This window comes from Rhinoderma darwinii, chromosome 9 (genome assembly GCF_050947455.1).
Source record: "Rhinoderma darwinii isolate aRhiDar2 chromosome 9, aRhiDar2.hap1, whole genome shotgun sequence".
NCBI classification, from domain to species: Eukaryota; Metazoa; Chordata; class Amphibia; order Anura; family Rhinodermatidae; genus Rhinoderma; species Rhinoderma darwinii.
The window spans coordinates 71010909-71029797 of NC_134695.1; the positions used below are offsets into that span (position 1 = coordinate 71010909).

Sequence of the window (18889 nt, forward strand, 5' to 3'; positions counted from 1 at the left end):
ACTCAATATTTAGTGTTGACCCTTCTTTTTCAAGACTTCAGCAATTCGCTCTGCCATGCTGGATGTCAGCTTCAGGGCCAAATCATGACTGATGACCAATTCTTACCTAATCAGTGCTTGGAGTCTATCACAATTTCTGTGTTTTTTTTTTGTCCACCCACTTTTCGAGGAGTGACCACAGGGTCTCAATGTGATTGAGATCTGGGGAGTTTTCTGGCCATGAACCCAAAATGTCAAAGTTTTGTTCACCGAGCCCCTTAGGCTATGTTCACACGGGGTATTTTGCAGGAGGAATATCTGCCTCAAAATTCCGTTTGGAAGTTTGAGGCAGATATTCCTCTCCCTGCACGCCGGTTTTCGCGGAGTTTTACGTGTCGTTTTTCGCCCGCGGCCATTGAGCGCCGCGGGCATAAAACAGCGTGAAATACGATTTCTCTGCCTCCCATTGAAGTCAATGGGAGGTCAGAGGCGGAAGCGCCCGAAGATAGGGCATGTCGCTTCTTTTTTCCGCGAGGCAGTTTTACTGCTCGCGGGAAAAAGACGCCGACGCCTCCCATTGAAATCAATGGGAGGCATTTTCGGGCCTTAGTTCTCACTTTTGCCTTCTGACATGGTTCATCATGCTGGAAATAGCATTATTCATCACCAAATTGCTCCTGGATGGTTGGGAGAAGTTGCTGCTGGATGGTTGGGAGAAGTTGCTCCTGGGTGGTTGGGGGAAGTTGCTCCTGGATGGTTGGGAGAAGTTGCTCCTGGGCGGTTGGGCGAAGTTGCTCCTGGGCGGTTGGGAGAAGTTGCTCCTGGACGGTTGGGAGAAGTTGCTCTTGGGCGGTTGGGAGAAGTTGCTCCTGGGTGGTTGGGAGAAGTTGCTCCTGGGTGGTTGGGAGAAGTTGCTCCTGGGTGGTTGGGAGAAGTTGCTCCTGGATGGTTGGGAGAAGTTGCTCCTGGGCGGTTGGGAGAAGTTGCTCCTGGGCGGTTGGGAGAAGTTGCTCCTGGGTGGTTGGGAGAAGTTGCTCCTGGATGGTTGGGAGAAGTTGCTCCTGTGTGGTTGGGAGAAGTTGCTCCTGGGTGGTTGGAGAAGTTGCTCCTGTGTGGTTGGGAGAAGTTGCTCCTGGGTGTTTGGGAGAATTTGCTCCTGGGTGGTTGGGAGAAGTTGCTCCTGGATGGTTGGGAGAAGTTGCTCCTGGGTGGTTGGGAGAAGTTGCTCCTGGATGGTTGGGAGAAGTTGCTCCTGGGTGGTTGAGAGAAGTTGCTCCTGGGTGGTTGGGAGAAGTTGCTCCTGGGTGGTTGGGAGAAGTTGCTCCTGGATGGTTGGGAGAAGTTGCTCCTGGGTGGTTGGGAGAAGTTGCTCCTGGGCGGTTGGGAGAAGTTGCTCCTGGGCGGTTGGGAGAAGTTGCTCCTGGACGGTTGGGAGAAGTTGCTCCTGGGTGGTTGGGAGAAGTTGCTCCTGCGTGGTTGGGAGAAGTTGCTCCTGTGTGGTTGGGAGAAGTTGGTCCTGGGTGGTTGGAGAAGTTGCTCCTGTGTGGTTGGGAGAAGTTGCTCCTGGGTGTTTGGGAGAAGTTGCTCCTGGGTGGTTGGGAGAAGTTGCTCCTGGATGGTGGAGAAGCTGCTCCTGGGTGGTTGGGAGAAGTTGCTCCTGGATGGTTGGGAGAAGTTGCTCCTGGGTGGTTGGGAGAAGTTGCTCCTGGATGGTTGGGGGAAGTTGCTCCTGGACGGTTGGGAGAAGTTGCTCCTGGGTGGTTGGGAGAAGTTGCTCCTGGATGGTTGGGAGAAGTTGCTCCAGTGTGGTTGGGAGAAGTTGCTCCTGGGTGGTTGGAGAAGTTGCTCCTGTGTGGTTGGGAGAAGTTGCTCCTGGGTGTTTGGGAGAAGTTGCTCCTGGGTGGTTGGGAGAAGCTGCTCCTGGGTGGTTGGGAGAAGTTGCTCCTGGATGGTTGGGAGAAGTTGCTCCTGGGTGGTTGGGAGAAGTTGCTCCTGGATGGTTGGGGGAAGTTGCTCCTGGATGGTTGGTAGAAGTTGCTCTTGGAGGATGCTTAGATACCATTCTTTATTCATGGTATTGTTCTTAGGCAAAGATTTGAGCCCACTCCCTTGGATGAAATGCAACCCCACACATGAATGGTTTTTAGGGTGCTTTACTGATTTTATGGACTGCATACACCTAATCTAAGACGAATCTGTATTAGAAACGATAGGATGCAGACCGTATGGCATTACTTCTATAGCACACATACATGTACTCAGCTCATTCATAGAAATAATTGGACAAAATTGGGGTATGTTACTAGAAAACTGACCCAACTGATTCTATGTAGATTAGTCCACAAGATGGCAGTGTGAAAATATATATATTCTATTGTTTATATTACTTTTGTATCATACCCTATAACAATAATAATAATAATCAAATTCTTTATTAATAATAATTATTAATATTTTGTATTCCCTATGTTGCATACTTTAATATATATATATATAAAATAGCTCCATCATTTATTTTTAATAAATATTTTTTTTGTAGAATTATAATTTTTTTATTGTATCCCAAAACTAAATTTTTTTTTAATGGAATATAAAAATAACTAGAGTGGTGCACGCTGGGAATGGTCAGATTAGCATAGGCAAACTTTATTTTAGACACTCTGGAGTGTTGGCTTTTTAGATTTACAAAGATGGTTGTTTTAAATGAAGACGTGTGTCAGGGATTTTTAGTAACACAGAAGACGTCTTATATGGCAGCGGGCCTGATGAAGCCACATTAGAAGCTGCCCCAGGAACATTAATATTCTATAGTAGGTTCTTTTCACCTTTCAATCTAATAAAAAAATAAAAATAAATTAAAAATCTGCTTTTATTCATTATTAGTGCACATCTGAGGCTCACTTATATTGAACTGAATCCCCTGTGATTCATTAAAACAGGCAAATGTCTTTATTACTAGAGGAAGACAAAGGCCCTTCCAAGGAGCATATGGTAAGTAGCAAGTGCTGAATGAGGATTAGGGCTGTCATGTGGACCGACACGGGATGCGCCTTCACCCCCTTTTAAAATGGTGAAGAACAAAGCCCTGGTCTCTTCATGATCACTGCAGCTTGAGGAAAACCCATTCAAGTAAGCATGTTCATTGATCGACCTCAGTGAGGATTATTTAGCTCTGAGATGCATTAAATTCAATGTAACATCTCATTGCTGATCAATTTGCCTTCATTATATAATTAAACGCTAAAAAATACAAAGAATATACACAAATATAACTACTATAATACTGCCCATATATACAAGAATATAACTACTATAATACTGCCCCTATATACAAGAATATAACTACTATAATACTGCCCCTATATACAAGAATATAACTACTATAATACTGCCCCTATATACAAGAATATAACTACTATAATACTGCCTCCTATATACAAGAATATAACTATTATAATACTGCCTCCTATATACAAGAATATAACTACTATAATACTGCCCTATATACAAGAATATAACTACTATAATACTGTCCCTATATACAAGAATATAACTACTATAATACTGCCCCTATATACAAGAATATAACTACTATAATACTGCCCCTATATACAAGAATATAACTACTATACTACTGCCCCTATATACAAGAATATAACTACTATAATACTGCTCCTATATACAAGAATATAACTACTATAATACTGCTCCTATATACAAGAATATAACTACTATAAGGCTGCTCCTATATACAAGAACAGAACTACTATAATACTGCCCCCTATATACAAGACTAGAACTACTATAATACTGCTCCTATATACAAGATATAACTACTATAATACTGCTCCTATATACAAGAATATAGCTACTATAATACTGCCCCCATATACAAGATATAACTACTATAATACTGCCCCCTATATACAAGAATATAACTACTATAATACTGCCCCTATATACAAGAATATAACTACTATAATACTGCCCCCTATATACAAGAATATAACTACTATAATACTGCCCCTATATACAAGAATATAACTACTATAATATTACTTCCTATATACAAGAATATAACTACTATAATACTGTCCCCTATATACAGGAATATAACTACTATAATACTGCCCCTATATACAAGAATATAACTACTATAATACTGCCCCCTATACACAAGAATATAACTACTATAATACTGCTCCCTATATACAAGAATATAACTACTATAATACTGCCCCCTATACACAAGAATATAACTACTATAATACTGCCCCCTATATACAAGAATATAACTACTATAATACTGCCCCCTATATACAAGAATATAACTACTATGATACTGCCCCCTATATACAAGAATATAACTACTATGATACTGCCCCCTATATACAAGAATATAACTACTATAATACTGCCCCGTTTATACAACAATAACTACTATAATACTGCTCCTATATACAGGAATATAACTACTATAATACTGCTCCTATATACAAGAATATAACTACTATAATACTGCCCCCTATATAGAAGAATATAACTACTATAATACTACTATGTACAAGAATATAACTACTATAATACTGCCCCTATATACAAGAATATAACTACTATAATACTGCCCCCTATATAGAAGAATATAACTACTATAATACTGCTCCTATATAGAAGAATATAACTGCTATAATACTGCTCCCTATATACAAGAATATAACTACTATAATACTGCCCCTATATACAAGCATATAACTACTATAATACTACCCCCTATATACAAGAATATACCTACTATAATATTGCCCCTATATACAAGAATATAACTACTATAATACTGCTCCCCATATACAAGAATATAACTACTATAATACTGCTCCTATATACAAGAATATAACTACTATAACACTGCCCGTATATACAAGAATATAACTACTATAATACTGCGCCCCCTATATAGAAGAATATAACTACTATAATACTGCTCCTATATACAAGAATATAACTACTACAACACTGCTCCTATATACAAGAATATAACTACTATAATACTGCCGCTATATACAAGAATATAATTACTAGATTACTGCCCCCTATGTTCAAGAATATAACTACTATAATACTGCCCCTATATACAAGAATATAACTACTATAATACTGCCCCCTATATACAAGAATATAACTACTATAATACTGCTCCTATATACAAGAATATAACTACTATAATACTGCCCCTATATACAAGAATATAATGACTAAAATACTGCTCCCTATATACAAGAATGTAACGACTATAATACTGCCCCTATATACAAGATAATAACTACTATAATACTGCCCCTATATACATGAATAAAGCTACTATAATACTGCCCCATATATACATGAATATAACTACTATAATACTGCCCCTATATACAAGAATATAACTACTATAATACTACCCCCTATATACAAGAATATACCTACTATAATATTGCCCCTATATACAAGAATATAACTACTATAATACTGCTCCCCATATACAAGAATATAACTACTATAATACTGCTCCTATATACAAGAATATAACTACTATAACACTGCCCGTATATACAAGAATATAACTACTATAATACTGCGCCCCCTATATAGAAGAATATAACTACTATAATACTGCTCCTATATACAAGAATATAACTACTATAACACTGCCCGTATATACAAGAATATAACTACTACAACACTGCTCCTATATACAAGAATATAACTACTATAATACTGCCGCTATATACAAGAATATAATTACTAGATTACTGCCCCCTATGTTCAAGAATATAACTACTATAATACTGCCCCTATATACAAGAATATAACTACTATAATACTGCCCCCTATATACAAGAATATAACTACTATAATACTGCTCCTATATACAAGAATAGAACTACTATAATACTGCCCCTATATACAAGAATATAATGACTAAAATACTGCTCCTATATACAAGAATATAACTACTATAATACTGCTCCCTATATACAAGAATATAACTACAATAATACTGCTCCTATATACAAGAATGTAACGACTATAATACTGCCCCTATATACAAGATAATAACTACTATAATACTGCCCCTATATACATGAATATAACTACTATAATACTGCCCCATATATACAAGAATATAACTACTATAATACTGCCTCCTATATACAAGAATATAACTACTATAATACTGCCCCCTATATACAAGAATATAACTACTATAATACTGCCCCCTATATACAAGAATATAACTACTATAATACTGCCCCTATATACAAGAATTTAACTACTATAATACTGCTCCTATATACAAGAATGTAACGACTATAATACTGCCCCTATATACAAGATAATAACTACTATAATACTGCCCCAATATACAAGAATATAACTACTATAATACTGCCCCTATATACAAGAATATAACTACTATAATACTGCCCCTATATACAAGAATATAACTACTATAATACTGCCCCTATATACAAGAATATAACTACTATAATACTGCCCCCTATATACAAGAATATAACTACTGTAATACTGCTCCTATATACAAGAATATAACTACTATAATACTGCCCCTATATACAAGAATATAATGACTAAAATACTGCTCCTATATACAAGAATATAAATACTATAAAACTGCTCCCTATATACAAGAATATAACTACTATAATACTGCCCCCTGTATACAAGAATATAACTACTATAATACTGCTCCTATATACAAGAATATAACTACTATAATACTGCTCCTATATACAAGATATAACTACTATAATACTGCTCCTATATACAAGAATATAACTACTATAATACTGCTCCTATATACAAGAATATAACTACTATAATACTGCCCCCTATATACAAGAATATAACTACTATAATACTGCCCCTATATACAAGAATATAACTACTATAATACTGCCCCCTATATACAAGAATATAACTACCATAATACTGCCCCCTATATACAAGAATATAACTACTATAATACTGCCCCCTATATACAAGAATATAACTACTATAATACTGCTCCTATATACAAGAATGTAACTACTATAATACTGCCCCCTATATACAAGAATATAACTACTATAATACTGCTCCCTATATACAGGAATATAACTACTATAATACTGCCCCCTATATACAAGAATATAACTACTATAATACTGCTCCCTATATATACAAGAATATAACTACCATAATACTGCCCCCTATATACAAGAATATAACTACTATAATACTGCCCCCTATATACAAGAATATAACTACTATAATACTACTCCTATATACAAGAATGTAACTACTATAATACTGCCCCCTATATACAAGAATATAACTACTATAATACTGCTCCCTATGTACAAGAATATAACTACTATAATACTGCCCCTATGTACACGAATATAACTACTATAATACTGCCCCCTATATACAAGAATATAACTACCATAATACTGCCCCCTATATACAAGAATATAACTACCATAATACTGCCCCCTATATACAAGAATATAACTACTATAATACTGCTCTTATATACAAGAATATAACTACTATAATACTGCTCCTATATACAAGAATATAACTACTATAATAATCCTCCTATATACAAGAATATAACTACTATAATACTGCTCCTATATACAAGAATATAACTACTATAATACTGTCTCCTATATACAAGAATATAACTACTATTATACTGCCCCCTATATACAAGAATATAACTACTATAATACTGCTCCTATATACAAGAATATAACTACTATAAGGGCATGACCACACTTGGCGGATTTCCTCCGCAACTGTCCGCATCAATGCCGCACAGAATCTGCGTTGCAGATTCTGCTGCGGATCTGCACAAAATGTGCAGAAAATTGATGCGGACTAGCTGCTGCGGACTGCGGGAAAAGTGCTTCCCTTCTCCCTATCAGTGCAGGATAGAGAGAAGGGACAGCACTTTCCCTAGTGAAAGTAAAAGAATTTCATACTTACCGGCCGTGGTCTTGGTGACGCGTCCCTCTTTCGGCATCCAGCCCGACCTCCCTGGATGACGCGCCAGTCCATGTGACCGCTGCAGCCTGTGCTTGGCCTGTGATTGGCTGCAGCCGTCACTTAGACTGAAACGTCATCCTGGGAGGCCGGACTGGAGACAGACGCAGGGAGTTCTCGGTAAGTATGAACTTATATGTTTTTTTACAGATACATGTATATTGAGATCGGTAGTCACTGTCCCGGGTGCAGAAACAGTTACTGCCGATCGCTTAACTCTTTCAGCACCCTGGACAGTGACTATTTACAGACGTCTCCTAGCAACGCTCCCGTCATTACGGGAGCCCCATTGACTTCCTCAGTCTGGCTGTAGACCTAGAAATACATAGGTCCAGCCAGAATGAAGAAATGTCATGGTAGCAAAACCAATACGCTCCGCAGCACACATAAGATCTGCGGACTTCATTGCGGAATTTTGACTCTCCATTGAAGTCAATGGAGAAATTCCGCCATGAGTCCGCCACTGCTCCGCAACAGACAGAGCATGCTGCGGACATCAAATTCCGCTCCGCAGCCTATGCTCCGCAGCGGAATTTTACGCCTCGTCTAAACGAACACTGCTAAATTAAAGTGTAAGTCAATGGACAAACGGCACCGCTGCGGATTAACGCTGCGGAGTGTCCGCAGCGGAATTTAAGTGAAATTCCGCCACGTGTGAACCCGCCCTAATACTGCCCCTATATACAAGAATATAACTACTATAATACTGCCCCCTATATACAGGAATATAACTACTATAATAATGCCCCTATATACAAGAATATAACTACTATAATACTGACCCTATATACAAGTATAAACCTACTATAATGTTCAAGAATATAGGGTGGAACAAGTAGAAAAATCTTCATATGACTTTTTTTTCGAATTTCCTGTTATATGTATAAAATATTAGACATTGCATTGTATGAGGAGCACATAATACGTTGTAGTTCCAGTTTGTGGATTTATATTTTATAAAATAACCATAATTTCTTCTGATTATTCGGTGTGTAATGCTGCACATCATCACAGACTCTGCTGTTTGGTTGTCGAGTCATCCTTCTCAGGACACATTAGACAATGAATCTTGGATGTATGTGCTGCTTCACAGTAGCAGGTGCGTGGCTATTACATCTGTGTCCCATGTAATCTAATTAGTTTGGGTTGCTTAATTCTGTGTCATGGCTGTTTGTAATACTGCAACATTAACTGGTGGCCATTGTTCCTAATAATTGTTTTCTACTGCCCTGATGTCCTGTGTTTAATTCTGGAAAGACATCAGGGTAGCTGAAAAGTATCATTTGGAAGTCACAAGTATTGGCCATTTGTCCATATGATAATTTTCAAATAAAGGATAGATAGATAGATAGATAGATAGATAGATAGATAGATAGATAGATAGATAGATAGATAGATAGATAGATAGATAATGGAAGATAGAATGTTTTTTAGCCAATGATATTAAATATTTAAGAAAAATAAAAAACAATTAAATAACCTAATAAAAAAATGATTAGAAAAAAAAGCCTATACAGACATAAGTGTTGGTGCTTTGTTCTTCCTTATTATGCATTATTTCCCTGCATACATTGTCCAATAGACCAGAATAGAGCTTGGCCTGTAGGGGGCAGTCACAATAATTTACTTAGTTTCCGGTTTGAAAAAGTAGCTTTTTAAAAACATATGTATTTTTTTTATCTTTCTACACGTTCCATCTCAGCAGAAGACGTACATTGTTACATTAATACTTTCTATTATCATTCTTCCTTCCAAAAAATGTTTCTTTAACCGTTTTCCAGAAGAAAAAAAAATTCAAGGTCATTTTAAGGACAATACTTTAATCCAGCCAAAAACATTTCCAATCTCTCCCATCTGTCAGACATTAAAATATTTTCTCACATCTCATTGAAGTATCTGTTCATTAGTGTATTCAGCGCAAACAAGCAGCTCCACGTTTACAGGCACGAATCTGTTCCTGACAAACTCATCGGAATCTAAAATATCACAGGCAGACGGCAATAGATAGAATTGGAAATATTTTTGTTTGTTAGGGTTGGGCGAATTTTCTCAAACATATTCATAGACCTGCTTAAGTATTCCTTCCAATCCAGTGTCCACATGAGCTCTATTGTAACAATCATTTTTATTACTGTATAAAATAAATATTATTATACTGTACATTTGGAGAGTGGGAAATTGACTTGTAACAAAATTCAACAAAATTATTATTTTTCAAAAATGACTGGTAAAATAACATCTTGATATTGAAGGTATAGAATGTCAAAGTTCTATTGGGTCATTAGGGAATTATTACAAAAATATTTCTATAGTCATAACACAACAATGTATCAAGGATGAATATCACCTGGACATTGATTGGTTCGGTCTTGATTCATTTACCGGTTCTCTCACAACATAAGCCATAAAGCAATGACCTCTTCCTTTCCATTCATACATTATTTATACTATGCAAAACAGCTCACAACAACATGAGTTAACTCTTTTAGCACCAGAACCATGCAAGATAATAACCAACCCTTCAAAAATATTCATTCACTGCTTCAACATAATTTCAAAAATTTTTGAAATTTTTGCATTTTTTTTTTATTGCTTCCCTCATATAATCTTGCTCCTAGTGATAATTTCTTTAGGATCTGATTGACAGTTCTTGTTGTACAAATTGTCAGCATCACAAATCTCTTCCTCTTCCCGATTCACACTGAACATAAAACCCGTGTTATTACAAAAGGATCAGAGAGTAGAAAACATCCTCAATCCTCAGCAGATCTAATTAACAGGTGGAATCACACCCTTGGTCCTTGAAATACTGCCAAACGCCATAGAAACTGAGGTCTGGGCTTTGAGAGCACCATCTGTAGCCGTCTCCGTATGGGGGGCTGCTATTGCTTAGAAAATATTTTGAATTAAAAATAGATTAAAAGCAAACAGGCTAGATTTTTGTAAAAAATATTTCCATTAAAATAATGCAACCTTTTTTTTTCATAAATCATGTCGGTTATATTCGAATTTTAAACACTAATTATGATTTTGACCCGTAATATTTTTCCAACGCAACACATAGGATAGTTGTATATTTTTATATAAACCCTGTAAACAAACATAACTACAGAATAAATTCAATAAATAAAACGTTACCAAACAAAAATATTTTATTCTCAAAACAAACAAAAATATACTTTAAACAATTCAAATGTGGAATTTTTTTTCCCCTTAGGATAATGACAAATAATTTATTATTACGAAATAGTCTGTACCTGTTAGCAGCTAATCTTGAAGCTATATATCCTCCAGGGATTTGTGTTACTATGTAACCCCAAAAGAATGAGCCGTGGATCATTCCAACAGTCTCAGGATCCCAATTAAATTTTGCTTGCTGTTTAAGAAAAAAAAAAAGAGAAAAAAATATATCCATATATATATATATATTTTATCAAATATTTATTATAATAAATAAAAATGGAGGAGCAGGAAAAATTGTAATTTATTTTTTTCATTTTAAATTACACCAAATTTGAAAGTACTTACACATTTTAAAATGATGGAAAATGCTATGGTGTTATTTTATTTTAGATTAAGACTAAATATAAATTCTAATTGAAAATTCTAACTGTGTGTGTAATATATATATATAGTACATACAGTATATTAATATCCTCATTCATAGCCATTACACACATGTAAGTTTAAGTTGTAAAAAATGTGTGAATGGAAATGGAGAGTGAAATTAATTCAGACTATGTAGGTAGTAAAAGGGTTAAAATGGTATCTCAAAAAAAGCTGTCATAAAGGGAGGTGGGTGTGTATTTGGGGGCAAGAGGGTGGGTGGGGGGTCAGTACTGGAAGTTTTAGACTTGCTCACCTCTTTGATACTTTTTCCATTTCTATGAATGGTGCTGTTATTTACCATATCCACTATGGCCACTCCCAGATTACAGCGAATCCCAAAAGAAATGCAGAACCCCAGCCCACTCATGATGGCGATGATATATCTCCGGGGTAGCCCAAAGCAGGTACAGTCACATATAGGAGGCTTTTTCTCAGACACTTGCAGGGGTTTGCCATCTTCGGTTAATTCAATATTTTCATTGTTTTTAGGTTTTTTCTCTAAAATCCTTAAAAAGAAGAACAAAACACGAATTTTTTTTCTAATTTTTTTAAAAAAAATTGTTCAATTATTTTGCATTTTTATTATTTGTATCCTCACTCAAAATGTATAAATACACACGTTTAACTCAAAATTGACAAACTCAAAAATTCTTGTAACGTTCTAAGGCAAAGCTTAGAAACGAAGAAGAAAAATGTTTCGAATTTGAGTCGGGCGTGCAAAAGCTCTAAATCCCCAATAAAACAATCACCTTAAATGATTAAACACACTTTTATTAGGCTAAATAAATATTTCATGTAGAGATAAAATGTATTTTTAATTTTTTTTTACAAAAACATTTAAAAAAATTCCCAAAAAACAATTTAAAGCTTAAATAGAAAATTATTTGACAACTAATAATTCTGCATAAAACACATTACAAAAAAGACATAAAGTGAAGTTTATATTTATCATTATAAATGTCAGAAATGTAGAGGAATGGATTTAAAATTTGCACATTATTTAAAGTTTTGATGTGAGATGTTTTTTCATTTTATTTATGGATTTATTAAAAGGCAGGAAAATAATGCACTTAATATATTTTTAAATGGATAACAAAAATTAAAAGCGAAAATTCATACATTTTTGAAAAGATATAACCGCAGATCTGAATGTTTTGAAACGATATTATATTTATGGGACAACGTCTTATAGAAAGATGTTTCTAAACCATTTTTCCACTAGAAGCAAAAAACAATATAAAAGTATATTTTAGTAAATAAAAAAAAAAATAACAAAAAAAATATAAGTTGATGACCAGAATGTGCGCATGAATTCAGCTATTTTTTCCTGCAAATTTTAAACCAATTTTACTTTCTGAAATAATGAAAAAAAAATTTAATTAAATATTATATTATACACGTATTGACACTTGTAAATGAATACAAAATTAGATAGAAATGGATGGGGAGCAGGATTATAAAACCATGTTCGTTGTGGCAAAATCGTATAAAAAGAATATAACTATTCCTAAAAAAAAAAAAAAAAAATTCACAAATTTAAAAAAAAATAGGAGAATGGAAGAAAATGTCTGATTTGTGTCTCTGCTGAAAGTCGACCTGCGTACTTATTAAATATTTATTTATTCAGCAGCTTTGGCAGATTTCACTTGGGAATCCATTAATTACATGTGTGTCTCCACCCTTACAGGTTTCTGATTTTAGTAATATTTCAATTCTAAAATTGAAATTAAATTTTAAACTATCCGATAATTAATGAGCAGGGAATATGGCAGCGACCAAGCACATATACAACTTATCAATATTCATCATATTGACGGTAGATATTTTAATGTACCGATTGACCCTCTAGACGACTATCCAAAAAAAAAAAAGATTACACATATTCAAAAAATAAAATATTACATTTTGATTTAAAATATTGATACCTGTGTAGCTGACCAAGGGATTTTCCGGCAAAATTCTTCAGCCCTTCTTTTCCAGGCGCTAAGACCCTTTGTTTTATTGTATCCATTATTGCTTCAGGTGTGTTGCTTGTCCTCTGGTTAAATGGTGCAATGCAAAAAATGGCAACTTGTCATAGTGCTAGTATGTATCCCAGGATACGAAAAGATTCCAAAGCTAATCCTACAAAAAGTAAAAGTGAAAGCTTCGCCTACAGATAGAGGAGGAGGATTACAAAGTGTTCCTGGCTGGGGAGCTTCCTCTTAGTGTAAGTGAAGGCAGTGTCATGGTTGTAACACAGCAGCATTTGGTCCTCTGGCGGCTTAAAAAAATCTATTTTACATTACAATCGTCTCCATAAACGGCGGATTCTCATCGGCGGAGATGGAAAGTTGTCGTAGAAGACGTTGCATTTCACCATAGACCAAAAATGACGTCAAAGATATAAAATCCCATCATTGCAATAAATAGCATTTATTTTCTTGACATGAATTGTAAGACTTTAAAATATTGGACTGTCAGCCTGAGTCCCTCCGACCGAATCTTAGGAAATGTTCTTAAAGACGGTTGAGGCGGAGAAGATCTTCAACACGCTGCCCTTTAACTCCTTTCAGCACCACGGACAGGTCCAGTGGAAAGGAAGAGCCTCCTCTCGTCTCCACTGCTAACTTTCCAAGGGAATTGGGCGGATCGCCCTGTGCAGAATTCATTCTCAGTCTCTCCAGTGTGGATGCTATGGAAACCAAAAGGAAGATGTCATCGCTCCAACCCAGGATCACAGAGAACGGAAAGTCCTCACTCTTAGATGATTCAAAATACTACATTTCATTTTCCATTCCCTTCAGGAGTCTATTGTGATCTCATGCAATTTTTTTTCCATATCCATTTTTTTATTTTTGAAATTAAAAAAAATTTTTGAAAAAAATAAAAGTTTCTTTTTTTTAACACAGTGGGGAATATATGAAGACTAGTGTGAGAACGCCATTCTTAAACTAATTTAGGCCCCATGCACACGATCGTGATTTTGCGGCCGCAATTCCCCCGAAAATCCACGGGAGAATTGCGGCCCCATTAATTTCTATGGATCCATGCACACGACCGTGGTTTCCACGGTCCGTGCATGGCCCAGGAGCCCGGACCGCAGAAAAGTACGGACATGTCTTATTACGGCCGTCTTCTGAGGTCCAGTCTCATAGAAAATAATGGACGCGGCCATGTGCACGGCCAGCGATTTGCGGGCGGCTCGCGGGTGACACTCCACTGCCGGCCGACCCGAAAGTCACGGCCGTGTACATGGCTACGGTCATGTGCATGAGGCCTTACATTAGCGATAAATGCGCCAAATATATTAAAAGCTGCACACTTCATTTATTTGGCGCATATTTGACTGTCCGTGCGACAAATTCAAATCTACGCCTGCTATGAGCAAGTGTAGATTTGCGGCATAGTTTACAGCAGTTTCTGGCGTAAATTATAATAAATCTGTCATTCTGGTGGAAGCTCTAAACCACACCCCCTTTTCACGCAACTTTCGTAAACTGGCGAAAAATAAGTACATAGTCACAAATTTTAGCGCAACTATGGCTCGCGCTAAATTCTTCTACTTTTTTTACGCCAGAAAACTGGTATAAACCGGTTGATATCCCCCCAGCACCATATTATCCGCTTTAATCAACATATGAAATGACGCGGAGTGTAATTTAAACGCCACATGAGATACATCGTTTATTATTCTACATTTGTAACGATCGTGACGCGTAGATTTTTTTTAATTTTATTTTTGTTGAATGGTTGTTTGTCCAAGACAATAATGGAATTAAATACATTTTCATTTTTTCAATTAATTTTTCTTTAGCAAATATTTGAAAACCAGTTCTAGTAAAAAATGCGAAGAGCTTTTCTTTTGACCCCCAGCTACGAGCTTCAGTGAAGGTGCAGGGCGATCAGTGAGTCCAATTAAAGACGTTTCACACTCATAGCAGATTTCTATATATTTTTTTTATCTGTCAGTAACCAATTCTGGCCATTTAAATCTAATGCTTTACAAGACTGCCCTCTGGTGTACAAATAGAAGTATAACACCCACTTTGGAATTCTCCGGAAATAAAGGGGTTAAATACATATGATCAGATACATTGTAGACGTATTTTCCCATATTCACAAGAAAAGATCTTGAGAAAATCTGACAGAATTGCTTCCTGGAATATATTGAGCATTAATAAATATAATTGAACAATAAACTCAGTTCTCGTTGTCAAGCTTTCGGCTGGGGCTGCATAGCGACATTTGGTCGACCGCACGTTGTGGTAAAATTGAGGTTTTACCGAGACTTGCACACAAGCTCGATGTTTACTACGGTCAAAAAGTTTTGCAACAATTGCAGTTTAAGAATTCTTGCAACTTTTTCCTCCATAGGGAAACATCGCGGTCGTGCGTAATTTTGCAACTCTACCGCGGCTCGTGGGCAAAAAAAATCACCATGAAGCCCTCGCCTTAATCTAACGTTAGTGTGGGCATAGAATAAGGAATATCGTCTTCTATAGAGAATTAGAACAGCTCGGATTAACCAACATTGTATCAGAGTATTTATTTACCTCGGCTTATTTTAGTAGAATTCCAATAATCCGGCCGACTTGGATCGCTGTTGACAATTATCGGTTTCTGGACTATTGGATATTTAAAAAAATCCACAATCATGAGAAGTTCAATCCTGTGTCTGTATCCAACTGAAAGGGACAAGAGGGAGGAGCATTGGGCGGAGCTTCTCTTATCTTTTCTCAACCAATCAGCTTTGCTGGCAAAGTTTGCGGTAATGCTGATTGGTTGAAAGTAGCGGACAGGCAGTGCTCTCCGCCCCATGCTCCTCCCTCATGTCCCGCAAGTTATATGGTAGGAGCTCTTAGCACCCACTAGTTTAACCCCTTGTGGGCATCTCATATATGTTGTTTAAAGTTTCCCTGTCTCATGACAGCAGCAATAATAATATCCAAGTTATCATGAATTAATATTAGCGCCTCCTACAACAAATTATAAAAATATAAAACACAATATTTATGAATATATAAAACACTATAATATATATTAACAGAGGAAAGTGTCATCTTCTAGCAGCCTGTAGCCCACATTTCCTACTTGCGGCCCCTCCGTTAATGATCAGTTTCCCCGGTCTGTCTGTAGGAACTAAGCAAATAGTAGACAGGACGGGGAGGAGGGGGATGCAGCTGCAGGTTCTCTCCGTCTTTGTAAGGGTATGTTCACACGACAGCGTCCGTAACGGCTGAAATTACGGGGATGTTTTCAGGAGGAAACATCCCCGTAATTTCAGCCGGAACGGCATGTGCAGGCGCTTGAACGCCGCGTCCATTACGGACGTAATTGGCGCTGCTTTTCAATGGAGTCAATGAATAACGGCTCCAATTACGCCCCAAGAAGTGACAGGTCACTTCTTTGACGCGGGCGTCTATTTACGCGCCGTCATTTGACAGCGGCGTGTAAATATACGCCTCGTGTGAACAGACAAACGTCAGCCCATTGCTTTCAATGGGCAGATGTTTGTCAACGCTATTGAGGCGCATTTTTCGGACGTAATTCGGGACAAAAACGCCCGAATTACGTCCGTAATTAGTGTGTGTGAACATACCCTGAATGTGAATCTTGGAAGGTACTGATTGCTTGTGGAGATCCAGCTGATTGCAAGACTCCCTGGGGAAAAAAGTATGTAAAATAGCTCTCCTCCAAAAGGAAGAAAACAGACTCTCTACTGCCACCTATAGATGACATTACCGGGAATCCAATGTCCAGTGGCAACAGAAAGGAAGTTTTCTTCCTTTTGGAGGAGAGCTAATTTGCTAATATTTTAAGGACTCCCTATACCAGCTGGATTTCCGCAAGGAGAACCAATACCTTCCAAGAGCTGCTTCAAATGCATCTCACCCATCCAACCAGAACCCTCCTCTGACCTGATGAGGAGCAACAACTCTGACACAGTTCTGTCTACAGATGGTGTCTCTAGTTTGGATATTAACCCAAGTCGGTTTTCAAAGCTCCATAACGGGTCGGACATTGACTTACAGGATAGTCACCTATGGGAGGCGCTACGGACCTATTCTGCATTAATGTGAAACTACATATTGTGAAAGGCATTTTTCGACCCCCTTATTCATACCGAACTCTGCACCGGGGGTCCACCAGCCCCTCACCAGGTACCACAGCTCGTAATTTACCCCATTTTCATCCAAATAATACAAAAGGTGAAGCGTCTCCTGGAGGATCCTTGTACCTGGGTGAGGAGAAGTGTTGCGACATTGTCCCAGCGAATGTAAAAATAAACATATAATGTACGTTTAGCGTCTCGTGCAGCGACATTGCAGCTGCTTTGATTACAGTCACAGTTTTATTATTACAGGGTATGTAGACTTTTGCAAACATTTTTTTATTGCTCCAATACAACTAAAATAAAAATGAAGTAACTTTGTAAACACTCTGGACCAAAAATCTACCGTTTAGTGTATACAGCTCCTGCGCAAACCCGGTGTAGTCGGATTCTGCCTTCCACCATTCTCCAAATCATTGGAGGTTTACACTTTACATTTTCATAGGAGAAATAAAGAATTAGTCTGTACTAACCTAGTCCTGTTCTTACAGCTGCAGTTTGTTACAATGTATCAAAGTAGATAAGACCTCGAAGACAAATGCAGGATTTTTAAAGGTTTTCTGCCTTTAGTGGAAACTGAAAAATGCCCCTCCACCATTATACTCGCTGTCTACTTGGTGGCCTAAGGGTTAGTGATCGTATTCCTGGTAAGTTCCATATTGACGCTAATGAGTTTAGGAGTTAATAACTAATTATTCAGGTGGTTTAGGGTGGTAAAGGGGTTTATAGCTGATATTTATGGTGCTATAGGGTGATTATGGGTTAATATACCTAGAGGTCTATGGTGGTGAAGGGGGTTAACAGTAATATTTGGTCTGCCTGCAGCCACCACTAGGGGGAGCTCACTGTATTCAGATTTACACAGCTCTCATTGAACTCAATACAAGCAGTATAAATCCTTATCTAAGGAGCGCCACCTAGTGGATTCTGCAAGAAGAAAACTATTATTTGAAGGGGTGTCTGGTTTGACAAGCCCTTCCTGTGTGATCGGTTCCTGACAATGAGTTGATCACTGGGGTCTTCATGCGCTTATTTCAATGAACTTTATTTATAAAAAAGAACAACTAGAAAAACCATTGAACAGCAACTTTTCAGCACGGGGGTCAATAGTTG

General features: G+C 37.1%; 1 protein-coding gene across 1 annotated transcript in view; it reads right to left on the reverse strand.

Moving 5' to 3' along the window:
• SLC17A6 (solute carrier family 17 member 6) overlaps positions 1-14367 on the reverse strand; it is a 39789-nt gene extending 25422 nt beyond the window's left edge. The window contains exons 1-3 of the mRNA XM_075838103.1: positions 13608-14367; positions 11936-12188; positions 11331-11449 (exon numbers count right to left, since the gene is read on the reverse strand). Coding sequence (XP_075694218.1) covers positions 11331-11449; positions 11936-12188; positions 13608-13693 — 458 coding nt within the window. The 5' untranslated portion in view covers positions 13694-14367. The remainder of the gene's footprint in view (positions 1-11330; positions 11450-11935; positions 12189-13607) is intronic.
• Between the last annotated feature and the right edge of the window lie 4522 nt (positions 14368-18889).